The following is a 13,713-nucleotide window of genomic DNA, read 5'->3' as shown; positions in this document are numbered from 1 at the left end:
TGGCTATGTCCCTCACAAATAACAGGTCAATTGCTTACTCTGGATGCGTAGCTCAAGTTTTCTTTTATTTCTTCTTTGTAGCCACAGATATTTCACTCCTGACTATAATGGCCCATGACCGCAATGTTGCTATATGCAACCCACTCCACTATGAGAGAATCATGCACAAGGAAGCCTGCCTTCAGATGGTAGCCTTTGGGTGGCTTGCTGGTCTTCTTTATGCCACGTTGCACACTTGTGGCACCTTTGCAAACACCTTCTGCTCTAATATTGTTAGCCAATTCTTCTGTGAAATCCCACAGTTATTAAAGCTCACCTGCTCTGACATTTACCTAGTTGAAGTTGGGTTTGTTGTGCTAGGTTGTAATATAGGGTCAGGATGCTTTATCTTTGTCATCATAACTTATGTGAAGATCTTTTCTGCAGTGCTCAGAATCCCTTCTGTACATGGCCAGAAAAAGGCCCTCTCCACTTGTTTTCCTCACCTCACTGTTTTCTCTCTGTTTGCATTCAGTGGAATCTTTGCCTATGCAAGGCCTCCCAGTAACACATCTGTTGATCTGGGCATAGCTTTTGCTGTGATATATGGCATAATTCCTCCCATGCTGAATCCATTCATCTATAGCATGAGAAACAAAGAGATCAAGGCTGCTTTATGGAACTTATTGGATTTTGAGCATTCCTCTAAAATATTTTCTCACGCAATTCAATAAAAGTGCAATTCTTCAGTATGTGATCTTTTTGTTTCTGTTTCCTGTAATGTTCAGTTTTGTGCCAAGCCTTTTTTCAGTATTCAGAAATACCAGTCCTATCATGGAGATTGTTCATAATCTACTGTAGTATATATTGTGTTCATTTGCAGAAAAAGAGGCTAGGGTCATTGCATTTGGTAGAAACTTGGTCAACATGCATTATAATGCAGATCTGCAGAGCTTGGGAGGACCACATCAAGATGCCCAACTCCTGAACCAATTCCTGCTGCTTCATCAGCCTTCATCAGGAGGGCTACTTCCCTCAGCAAGAAGTAATATGCAATGCAATCCTTTGCAGTTTTAATTAGAAATCTCTAGCATGTTATTCTGGCACAGATTAATCTGGGACTGGGTCCAAGGTAACTATATTGTCATTTGGGCCAACATCATATATTTTTGCTTTGGATATAGGGAGTTATTGTATGTGGATGCCCAAAACCATAATTTGAGGGACATCATGGACATCCCACAAAAGGTGGAAGGAATCTGAGAAAATGGATCCTGGATTCTCTGGCTGTTGCACTGCTCCCTTGTGCCCATAGGACCGCTCTATAAGTTGTTTCCATAAAAAAAGTGCATGGACTGCTGTTTAAATACCTATTTTAAAAGAATGACTGGTTGCAGTGGCCACAGTGGAAGAGCAACATTGTGAGGGCACATGCCAGGCACTGTTTGCGTTGACCAGCCTTCTTCTCCCCGCATATCTGCTGGTGGCAGAGACAGCAATGTGAAAGAGCACTGCTTAGAGTGCGCCCTTTGCAGCAACCAACCTTCTTCCCAGACCATTCCTCCTGAAGCTTACTGGGTGACTCTGGGCCAGGTTCAGATTCTCAGCCTACACTAGCACACAGGGTTCCTGTAAGGATAAAGTGGAAGGAAGGGGGAGAGTTTGACTTAGGTTCCTTGGAGGAAAAAAGGGTGAGTATAAACAGCATGGATGGATGGATGGATGGATGGATGGATAAATCTGCGACCACTTTGGACCAGATAGCATGGACATTTGCCCTCTCTCCCCTGATACTGGGCAGGAAGTTGTGCATTCAGGGAAACTGATTCATTTTGGTTAATCTATAGGCGGAAAGTTGTGGACTTGAGAATGAAGCCACACGTGCACCATCCTTAAGGGCAGGATGGTCTCACTCATACATTTCATTGACCAGTCACTAGATGGGAGGGGTATGTTGGTACACACAGATATATCCACTTAGATTCTGTTCATATTCAATATATTGCATGCAAATTCAGCCCAGCTTATTTATTGCTGCCTGCTTTATTGTGAATCGTAATTATATTGGGTAAACAGTTTTGAGAGCACTATGTTACACAAATGCATTAAAGAATAGATAAATAATAAAAACAACTATTCATCATTTGCTGTACAATAACTTTGTTATATAAATGGCTCTCCATTCCCTGGTAGTGTATATTGTCTTACAATCTGCATAGCCTGCACAGTCCAGCATGAGTACCTTGCCCTGTCCTGAGCTGCCCTGCCCTGACTTGGCGCATTGAAGCTGTGGTGGACAGCAACCATGGCTTTTTTTTCTGATGCACTCCCAGTATAGGAGAATGTTGTAGCCATGTTAACTGTGCAACCCATGGCAAGCTGTATCATTCAAGGGTTATACTGCTTAAACCACAATTTGCAGTAGAGGCAGCTAAACCCTGAGTAACTCACACTTACCAGCTTGGATTGAAACGGTGTAATGTGTATTTGACATGTCTAAGGACTGAGCAATCAAAACAGTGATTGAATACCCGCAGCCTAATTAGGCTATGTTTGCTACTAGTGTACCTATCAAATCTCTCAAAGATTAGAGCACATTTTCTTCTTCAAATCAATGGTGATATGGAGTTGGTTGTGACCAATGTTCACCTTTGATAAGACTCATTCATTTCATCGGATGTAAGTAGTACTAGGATTCAATATAATTCAAAGATTTAAAATTATCTGCCAAATATTCCCAAGTATTTGGTGCACAATTCAAAGAGTGTAAGAAAAGGAAAGGAGCAAAAGAACCTAAAGGAGTAGGTGAAACAAGGGGAAGGTTTTGGTACCTCTGAGAAACTCATCTAAAGCAGCGAGCCAATACCTCTTGCCCTGGATGCAAAGCTGGAGCCTTTTGTGCATTGTGTGCTTGGAATGAGGCACAGCAGTGATGATCTCTACTGCAACTGCCCCTTGAGTCACCCTTATGGGGTGGGGAAGCTGTCCTGCTTCTTTCCATCTGAGCTGCTAGAGTGGGGGCAGGGCAGAGTCTTGGTTTTCAAAGTCTGGCTGCTACCTTGCAGTATCTCAGAGATGGGACTCCAGATAGTCCTATGCATGATAGGAGGTGGACAAGGAATAGCACTCTAAGTGAACTAAGCAACTGAGGGGTCAATAGTCTTCCCCTGTTTGTACGGTAAAGCTTAATAAGGTTTGGAAGAAAGGTAAAACTGATCAAATTTAATTTTGGACCTGAGGAATGAAGCCACAATGCACCATCCTCAAGGGCAGGATGGTCTTACTCAAACATTTCTCTGGCAGGTCACCAGATGGGAGGGGAATGTTTGTACACACAGAGATATCCACTTGGATTCTGTTCATATTTAATGTATTGAATATATATATTCAATTCAGCCAAGCCTTTTGTGTCTTCTCTATTTATTGCTGCCTACTTCATTGTAAATTTTAATTACATCATGTAAACTGTTTTGAGAGCACTATGCTACATAAATACTTTAAATAATAGATAAATAATAAAGACTCCAACAATGGATCATTCACTGTACAATAACTTTGTTATATAATTTACTCTCCATTTCCTGGTACTGTCTTGTGGTCTGCATTACCCACACAGTCCTGCAAGGGGCCTTGCCTTGCCTTGCCTTGCCTTGCCTTGCCTTGCCTTGCCTTGCCTTGCCTTCTTCTCTTCTCTTCTCTTCTCTTCTCTTCTCTTCTCTTCTCTTCTCTTCTCAAGGCAGTGGCCATTTGGTACATTGAAGCAGTGGTGGATAGCCACCATGACTTTCACCTCAGGCACTCCCACTGAAGGTAAATTCTGCAGTCATGTTAAGTGTGCAATGCATGAATGGGAGATCATTCAAGGGTCATACTGCTTAACCCATAATTTGCAGTAGAGATAGAGTAACACTGAGTAACTCACACTGACTGGATTTCATTGAAATGGTGCAACCCGTGCTTGACCTGTCTAAGGACTGAGCAATCAAATAGTGCTTGATTACCTACAAGCATAACTAGGGCATGTTTGTAATTAGTGTACCTATCAAATCTCTCAATGATTAGAGCACATTTTCTTCTTCAAATCAATGGTTATATCCAGCTGGTTGCGACCAATGTTCACCTTTGATAAGACTGATTTCATCAGATATAAGTATTAGTGACATTTAATGTAACTCAAAAGATTTGAAATCATCTGGCAAATATTTCCAAGGATTTGGTGAATAATTCAAAGGGTGAAGGAAAAGAAACAGATCAAGAGAACATAAAGGAGTAAGTGAAACAAGGGGAAAATTTGGCAGCTCTCAGAAACTCAACTAAGGCAGTGAGCCAATGCACCCTGCCCTGGATGCAAAGTTGGAGCCTTTTGTGCATCATGTGCCTGGAGTGAGGCACAGCAGTGGCAATCTCCACTGCAATGGTGCCTTGTGTCACATGGATGACCTAGAAGACTATCACGAGAAATCATCGGGGAATGGAGGTGAAGAAGGCTGGGATGCAGGTAGGGTTTGACATGTGTGTGTGCCACCATCCTTTTCAGCCCCCAGATTTGCACCCTGCTGGTGGGGGGGGGTTCAATGGGGAGGAGCACATGGGGTCAGGGTAGGACAGAGTGTTCGCCTTCAGAGTCCCATCTCTGAGTTTGCAGGTTCTCAAAGATGGGGCAGCAAAGAACCCTATGGGTGATTTCAGCTGGTTAAGGAACAACACCCTAGGTGAACTGAGCAAATGAGGGGATCATTGACTGCACCTGTTGTTGGGGCAGGTTTAGGGAAAGCTAATATAGAGGAAAAAGCTCAGAGTAGGAATACTAGGCAGTTACATTTAAAGGATGCCTTGAAAGAATATATGAACTGTATTTCAGTTCTACATCCATCCTACATAATTAGTCTTTAATTTCCTGTTTCTGTACCAGTCCCCCCCACCTCTCTCTCTCTCTCTCTCTCTCTCTCTCTCTCTCTCTCTCTCTCTCTCTGTGTGTGTGTGTGTGTGTACATCAGTGCAGACAAACAGTATTAGAAACATGTGGGGGAACATAGGGCTGTATCACAGAACGAGACTGGGGCTGGCTCAAGTGTTCCTCCTCCGTGCCATGTGCATCAGTGCTACTGCAACTGATACACAAGGAAGTTCTTTGCATGAGGCTGACAAGCATTGGGGTCCCACATGATCTCTGCGGAACAGCATCTATATCCTGTGCCACCAGCAGCAGCTCTGTATTTCCTCAGCAGACATGGAAGAAAGTTGGTGCCTGGGTGACCTTCATCACACAAGCAATCATGGATATACTCTTAGCTTGCCTCACTGTGTAGGACTAAGCCAAACACATGAGGAAGCCCGCAAATGCCATAGGGACAGGCTCCAAAAGGTTTCCTCCCATCCTTAATGGCCATATGCAAATCTGACATGGAATAGAAGTAGTCTTGGCATACATCCTTATGGATCTGTGGGCATGAACAGAGCACTTCTGTTTTAACAGCCCGGGTAGAACCCACTGCATTACAGGGAAATTACTTCCATATAAATGTTTACAGGGTTGCAGTCATGGGATAATCAGGAAGATAACTGTATATCTCTATAGCAACATAGTGCATTTAAAACTAAGTGCTAATATTAACTTTGCTATACATGCAGCAAAAACAACGTTGGTCTAGGAGAGTCGTTCAACAACATTTCTGATGCAATTTGCTTGCCTTTGGGAATGATGTCCCCAGGAGCCCAAGCAAGCTTTAAATTCCTTTCCATGCATATTATAGGAGTACAGTGCTACTCACTTAGGTCTCTCTCATCTGACTCTGCTGTCCCTGTAAAGTTATGGTAGACACAAATAAAAAGTGACACATTCTGTGGCAGTTGCCACAGTGTGACTGAAGTTGCTTACATGAGCAGATTCATGGACTTGCACCCTTTGGACTACTGATCAGATGAAGCAGCTGGAGGAGAAAGCTCACGTCAGAAGGAAAAGTACCCATTGAAAAGGCGCAGGTAAGTCTTTTTGTGCACTGTGTGCCTGGTTCAGTCCAGAGTTGTGCTCAGCCTTTTTCTTTCCCCTTATCTAACTTCCAAGCTGATGAATTCTTTGCACACACACACACAATTTTGCTTGAAAGGGCTGCTTCTCTCCCAATTCCCCTAATGACTGGAATTGATGGGGCTAAAGGAGAATCAACAAACGAACCCCTCAGTTTTATTTGATCATGTATTTCATAAAATATCTTCCAACTGCTCTCTTAAACACTTTATATGCCAAAATGCAGAAAGATAAACCATTTCACCCTTTGACTAAAATGAACAAAAATTCCCCAAGTTACTGAATGTTCTCTTGATTAACAAAGTGCTATAAATCAATGAAGGTATCTTTGCATAAAATCAATGCATTGGAAATAATTTTCTACCTTTGAGATGTACATATGCTTGTGTAGTGGGGGAAGTCACTTCCATTACCAGGAAACTGTGCAACAAGGTTGTTGCACCCAGAGTAAAGGGTCCCTTGTGTGAGTTCAATACTCCAACATTGCTTCCATGCAATTAATGTTCTGCAGACTTATCTACTCAGGGAAATATGTGCACAGCTGATGTATTGCATTCTGTAGGAACAAAATTCCCACAGTATCAGTCTCATTTCATAAACTCTTAGAAACATCCAGTGCGGGATCAGGATTGTTCAGTTGCTTTTTTTTACCAGGCTAATGAACACAGTTAAATTTCCTTTGATCATAGCTGTCTAAAAGAATTAGTTTCCGTCTAAACAAATCTCAAGTCCCCTTCAGGCAATATGATGATCTACCTCATGCTTCTGCAGGGATGTTTGCAAGATTTTCCATACTGGTTCCTGGATTTCTTCCATCCAGGGTAGTAGCACAACATTTTTTACAAAACCCGTAGTAGCAGCAGTGGAAAAGACAAGGTCCAGGGTAGTAGGAGATGGAGGGAATCATCAAAGTACACCTTTCCCCAAAGTTCATGCCCAAGAGTCCAATCCAGGATCTTGCATGGGTAGAAGGTCCAGATCATAGAAGGGACACAGACAGCATTTCCACTTGCCTGGCAGTCATGGACACACACATGTCTATGTGAGTATTCAAGTTTGGGTTTGGGTTGTCAGAAAGAGATTTAGTCTCTGCTTAGTTAACATTGATTCTTAAAACAAAGAAAACTTCTACATTCCAACTTTTCAAAACCATGGATTTGAATTACCGGACATGGTGTTATCCAGCTCCACTGGGTGAAGGATTCCTTCACATGTACACCTCTAATTAGTATATTGCTCTTTCTTCTTCGGATGAATCCCAGTCTATTTCCTTCAGTATTTATTCACTAGCATGCATAGACTCATTGAGTGAAAGAGAAAGAACAGATGTTCAAAAACATGCCATCTTTCAAGGCCTGTATCTTTTTCATCACTTCTTGCATATGGTTTCTGGGTCTTGGCTGACAAAGTTGGACTGACAGCTTTATGTTTGCATGCTCTGGTGAAGTCTCCTCTTGGGCATACATGATTCCTGACTGATTTTTTGCAATTTCTTGGTTTTGCAACTGCGTATCCAGATGTGTGCATTTGCCTCTGGAAGAGAACACAATTAAGAGCATACCATTCACTCAACCATAGCCCCCCTTCCCACTGCCAACGTCAGAGTTAAGAGCAATGCTATCTGATCTGCTATCAAATGAAATGGCCTAGTTACCTGAAGGAGCGTCTCCTTACATATGTGCCTGCCCACCCATTAAGATCTGGGGAAGAGGTTCTTCTCCAGGAGCCCTGCTGAAGGAGATTAGGAATGTGACTACACAGAGAACGGCCTTCTCTGTGGTGGTGCACCAATTGTGGAATTTGCTCCCCAGAGAGGTTTGCCTGGTAACTTCTCTGTATCCTTTTTGGCACCAGACAAAAACCTTTCTATTCTCCTAATGTTTTCAGATTTGATTGTTTTAATTGGGATTTTATTGTTTGGAAATTTTCTTAGGTTGCTGTGTTTCATTTTATTTTATATTGTAATATTGTTAAACCATCCTGAGACCATGAAAGGGAAGTTCTAGAAAAGTTTTAAATAAATAAACAAATAATAAGTGACTGCCTTTCTGGAGCCACACTGACTTTCTCAAGTTTAAATTGCATACCAAAGTGCTCACAAGGTCCAACTTCAGTTCTGATCACTTCCAAGAGAAGCCAATTTTGCCTTGAAATGCACTGGAACTGATGGAAAGGATCTTCACATGGTGCAGGCTTCAGCATTTAGATGGACTAGACTCTGAAATGCTTCCCAATTCATCAATATCAAATCTGCTCTCCTTCCTCCTACAGGTGAATTCAAGCACAGAAGATAACATGAGCAACCTTTCATCCACGGCCACATTTTTGCTGCTGGAATTCTCAGAGGTCAGGGAGCTGCAGATCTTACACTTCTTAATGTTCCTAGTAGTGTACTTGATAACAGTAACAGGGAATCTTCTCATTTTCTTCGTCATTGTCCTTGACCATCATCTGCACACCCCCATGTATTTTTTCCTCATGCATTTGGCCATGGTAGACCTCGGCACAGTTTCTGTCATTGTACCCAAATCCATGGCTGTGTCCCTCACAAATAACAGGTCAATTGCCTATTTTGGATGTGTTGCCCAGATTTTCTTATATTGCCTCTTTGCAGCAACAGATATGGCCCTCCTAACCATAATGGCACATGACCGCCATGTTGCTATTTGCAACCCATTCCAGTATGAGAGAATCATGCACCAAAAAGCCTGCCTCAAGATGGTAGCTTTTGGTTGGGTTGCTGGTGTTCTTAATGCTGTTTTGAATACTTGTGGCACCTTTACAATCAACTTCTGCTCTAACAATGTCCATCAGTTCTTTTGTGAAATCCCACAGGTACTAAAGCTCTCCTGCTCTGACATTTACCTAATTGAAGTTGGTGTCAGCTTGCTTGCTCTTAACATTGGGGTAGGTGGCTTCATATTCATCATCATTACATATGTGAAGATCTTTACTGTAGTCCTCAGAATCCCCTCTGTTCATGGTCAAAAGAAAGCCATCTCCACCTGCCTTCCTCATCTCACTGTTGTCTCTTTGCTCATATTCACTGCTGTATTTGCATATGCGAGACCCCCCACAGATGCTTCTTCTGATTTAGGCATAGCTTCTGCTGTGCTGTATACCACAATTCCTCCCATGCTGAATCCATTCATTTACAGCATGAGAAACAATGAGATCAAAACTGCTTTATGGAAATTACTGCATTTTGATCGTTCCTCTAAAACGTCTTTTCCAAGACTCAAATAAGTACAGTTCTTTTGCATGTGAATATTGTATTGCATGCAAATGTTTATATTTTAATTTTTCCTGAATAATTCAATGCTCTGCTAAACATGTAGTGCTCAGTGAGCAAATACCCATTTGTATTTTAGTCATGTTCGATACATTTGAAATGAATTCAGACCAGTCTTTTCTATCATCTCTCCTTAACACTGCCCATACTGATCATTCAGCGTAGAAGAATTTTGTCATGTGATTGCTCTCTGTCCTCTGGTAGTTGATATGCTTTTGCCCACTGCAAACATCTCTTTGATTGTATAAAAGTGCAATTCTTTTCTTTGTGAGTGTTTTTGCAAACATGTGTTTGTTTCCATGTTAATATTTTTTAATATTTTTGTTTGTGTTTGGTCTTTGTATTAGTACTGTTTTGCTGTATGCCAGGTCTTATACATTTGCATTACATTTACAAACACCTTCTAATATGGTGAATTGCTCAGTTATTAAAACTCTCCTGTTCTGACATTCTCCTAGTTGAAGTTGGGTTCATTGTCCTAGGTTTTCATACAGCAATGTGTTGCTTCATATTCATCACCATTACATATGTGAAGATCTTTATTGCACTCCTCAAAGTTTCCTCTGTACATGGTCAGAAGGAAGCCATCTCCACTTGCTTTCCCCATCTGACTGTTTTCTCTTTGCTCATATTCACGTCAGTATTATCCCATGTGAGACCTTCTACAGATGAGTCTTCTGATTTGGGGATAAGCTTCTCCTGTGATATATATGAGAATTCCCCGCATATTGTATCCATTCATTTACAGCACGGGAAACAATGAGATCAAAACCACTTTATGGAAATTGCTGCATTTTAAGCATTCCAGCACGTTCTTTCCATGACTGTTATAGTATATGGTATTTGAATATTGTTTTGCATGCAAATGTGTTTTTCCTGAGGAAAACGATGCTCTGCTAAAACATATAATGTTCAGTGAACAAATACCCATTAGCTTTTCTTTGCTAATCAATACATTCCACATGCATTCATCCCAGTCTTTTATGTTTTCTCTTTATTGCTGTCCATTCCAGCCATTGAACATTCAGCACAGAAGAATTTTGCCATACAATTTCTCTCTGTCCTCTGCTAGATTATGTTCTCTTGCTCGCTGCAGGGTCACTGAAGCCACCATGGCTTTTCCCATTGTACCCATGTTGAGCATGCAACACATGGATGTGCAGAAAAGGGATTGCACTCAATAATATGAATCTGATCATCATAAATTACTCAAGGGTTATACTGTTCTGAATTTTTTTTAATTTCTATTAATTGAGCATACATAAACAATGCAATTAATATAATAGTAATGAACATAATGAAAAACTACTAATAAACATTATTAAGCATTGCATTATAACAGTGCTACTTCAACCGGGACGAACAAATCATGCCACTCAATGTTATATCTTTTATTTATTCAGTTTGCCCCACTTCCACTTCCTTTTCCAAACTGCATTGTGATGTTTCACACTCCTTTCTTTTTATTTATACATATTCAATAAACAGTCTCCAAATATATCTTTAACTCATTAACTGTTGTGAGGTGATAAATGATCCACACTTATGCAGGCAATAAAACTAAAGACTTTTATTGCTACTTTTCTACAAGATTTACGATGCTATGAATAAGCTCTACTGCAATGGTCTTTACAAGTTAGTTGCTATCTTCTTAGTAACGTCTTTCAGGGAACCCAGGTGGGATTAGCTTTCTCTGTCCCTCCTTTCCCCCCTAAGGTGGGACAAAGCTTCCATTTTCTAATAATAATAATAATAATAATAATAATAATAATAATAATTTGTTCCAATCGGTGTAAGCTACATCTAAGAGACGTGAGAGTCAAATCTATCCCGCCTCTTGCATCTCCTGTATCTTGTTCAGGAGACTCAGCGTCAGGAGGAAGGGGAGCATCCTGCCCCCGCTCTTCAGGGACAGAACGTGTAGTGTCTTTTCCCTTGGGGCCCTCGTGGTCGCACTGGGGTGTGGCTGTCTGCCCAATGGGCAAAGGGTCAGGATGAGGGACAGGCATCTGTTCAGTTACCCCTAAGCCAGGTTGTGGAAGGGTCGCTTGGTCACAGTTCCTCAAGGATAAGTCCTCCTGTTCTGATGCCCAATTCTCTCTTTGGGCATTTGACTCTTCCTCGTGAGGTGCCGCCTCTGTTGAGGTGTCAGGCATGACATTAACCCCCTCTTTTCTTTGATGTGTCTTTTGCAAAAATACAATATCTGATTTATCTATATTTATAATAGCTCCATCTTTTCTTTTAATTACATTCCCCAAGCCTTTAATATTCAAAGATAATGCACTTACAATTTTAACCATTTCAAATTTAATAGACATATCATTGTTGGTTCTTTATGCACCCTGACAAGTATATGTACACACACACAAATAATAATAATAAATTTCCTCAACCCACACTATCATTCCCCATCCCCTCAAAAACAAACCTTTACAAAAAAAAGACTACCTTCCCCCCCTTTCCCCCAGAATATCATTATTCCGGGCACTATTTCCACCTACATGGAAAGGGGGAGGGAGAAACCACTGGTCTGCTTGACTCTGAATTTCTCCTTCCCATTGCCACTACACCCCTCTTATCTTGATCCATCCTTTTAACAATTTTCACTTCTTTAACTCTTTAAATTCTCATTAGTACCTTTCCCAATTATATGTACTTCACATACTCAAAATTCATCCAATATCATATTTAGCTTATTCAAAATTAGTACTCTACCCCATTTATAAATTCTTCTATCTTAGTTATAAGCTATTACTTATCTTTTAATCTTGTATAATAAACCTTACCCAATAATTGTCCCCCTTCTCTATAGCTAACATAAAGTAGAGTGTAAATTATTGTCCGTCTCTTAACTATTGATTAGAATGCCTCTTCTTCAACTCATTTAACAGGATAAATTGGAGAAAGACACCACACTGCCCCATGCTCCTCCTTTTCATCCTGAAGAAACTTTCAAAATACTGCAAGATCCTGTTCTTCATAGTCAGTAGCCGGGATTGAAGAAATTCTGCCAACTGCTCCTTTTCCTTCTTTTGACATAAATTCTTAATCCTGTCTTCTATTCTGGCCCGTCTCTTCAATTTTTTTTCCACTGGTCTTAGTCTTTAAGTCCCCATTCATGCACCAATTTTAAACCTTGTTCCAACAACTCTATTCTGTAATTATGCCAAACTCTCATATACACTGGGTCTCCCCATATATATTTAATATTATTATTCAACAAAATAATGTTAAATGCATGCAATGAATGTCTAAATGAAATAGTCTGGAAACATAAATCTTGAAATACTTGAACAGGTGCATCCTTAAACTTTAGTTGACCTGAATTTTCTCTCAATTTTCTCATCAGCCTTTCATTCTGAGAGAAGTTGGAGAGACTTATCATCTCTCAAAGTTAGTCTAACTCAGTGTTGGAAGCCAACATGATGTACTCTCTCCTTCTTCCCATTTCTTGTCAGCATTAGTTTTTTAAACCATGCAAGCACATCACTTCTAAGTTGCTGTTCTTCCATTGATGGTCATTCTGTTATATTTTTCAATCATAAATTCCTTCTATGATCTCTGTCCACCATATGAATCACCTTTTTCTCCTGCTGTGATTGTTTTTTCCAGAAAGGCAAATGATATCCAATGTATTAGCTTTAGCCAACATCTCTGTTTCTTTGAATTTCTTCTCCATCACCTTCATTTAATTCACCATTTTTGTAAAAGCTTACTGATGTTCATTTCATCTGATTAATAGCCTTTGTTTGTTTGTTTATATCTTCTTTCAGCTGCTCTCTCATCTGTTTAAATTTCTGAGAATTATCTTCTTTTAATTGGTGCAAACTTGAGTTTAGAATCTTCTGAAAAGCTTTCAAGGTCTTTTCATGAGCCATTGTTTCACTTCCGGAGGCTCCCTCCAATTTCTCTTCACTCTCTGTACATGCTAATTTAGTAACTCTAGTTAAAATAAAATATGATACTTTCTTATTTCATATGTCCAAACAGAGTGAATTTTTCATTGTGGCTGTTTTTGTGGCATCAACAATTCACTATACAAAATCCAATTAAATCACTTATTCTTACAGCCTTATTCTACCAAATAAAAATGAAATGAAATGAATTGTCATACAACATTCATCCAGCAGATGGTGCCCTATGTCCATGTCAAGTCATTGAGTTTTAGTTGATCAGGTTAAAACGGTTATACAATATTCATCCAAAAGAGGGAACATTAAATCAACGGGTTCTTTCTTATTAATTTCTTTTCCTCTAGACTCAACAAGTTACTTGAGAACTTAGCTTATCACAATCTCCATTGTTTATATCTCTTAAAAGATCCATTATAATCCATACAAGTCTTTATATCTTACTTATTTTGCGATTCAGTTTCACAAAACACTTTAAACAAAAGAGAATTAATCTTTTA

General features: G+C 40.1%; 1 protein-coding gene and 1 pseudogene across 1 annotated transcript; both read left to right on the top strand.

The window, feature by feature from the left end:
* The window catches only part of LOC123033430, a 931-nt pseudogene extending 218 nt beyond the window's left edge, over window positions 1–713 (top strand).
* A 7,583-nt stretch (window positions 714–8,296) lies between these two features.
* Window positions 8,297–9,253, top strand: LOC123033429 (olfactory receptor 14A16-like). Its single transcript, XM_044450037.1, has one exon. It carries the CDS (start codon window positions 8,303–8,305, stop codon window positions 9,251–9,253), a length of 951 nt encoding a protein of 316 aa, XP_044305972.1. The 5' UTR covers window positions 8,297–8,302.
* Window positions 9,254–13,713: the final 4,460 nt, after the last annotated feature.

This window comes from Varanus komodoensis, unplaced genomic scaffold (genome assembly GCF_004798865.1).
Source record: "Varanus komodoensis strain SLA01 unplaced genomic scaffold, ASM479886v1 scaffold62, whole genome shotgun sequence".
Classification (NCBI taxonomy): domain Eukaryota; kingdom Metazoa; phylum Chordata; class Lepidosauria; order Squamata; family Varanidae; genus Varanus; species Varanus komodoensis.
The sequence above is the reverse complement of the archived record's forward strand: the minus strand, read 5'-3'. Positions and strand labels throughout refer to the sequence as shown.

Bases quoted from the DNA above. Each gene is read 5' to 3' on its own strand.
- LOC123033429 (XM_044450037.1), top strand. From the start codon at position 8,303: ATGAGCAACCTTTCATCCACGGCCACATTTTTGCTGCTGGAATTCTCA.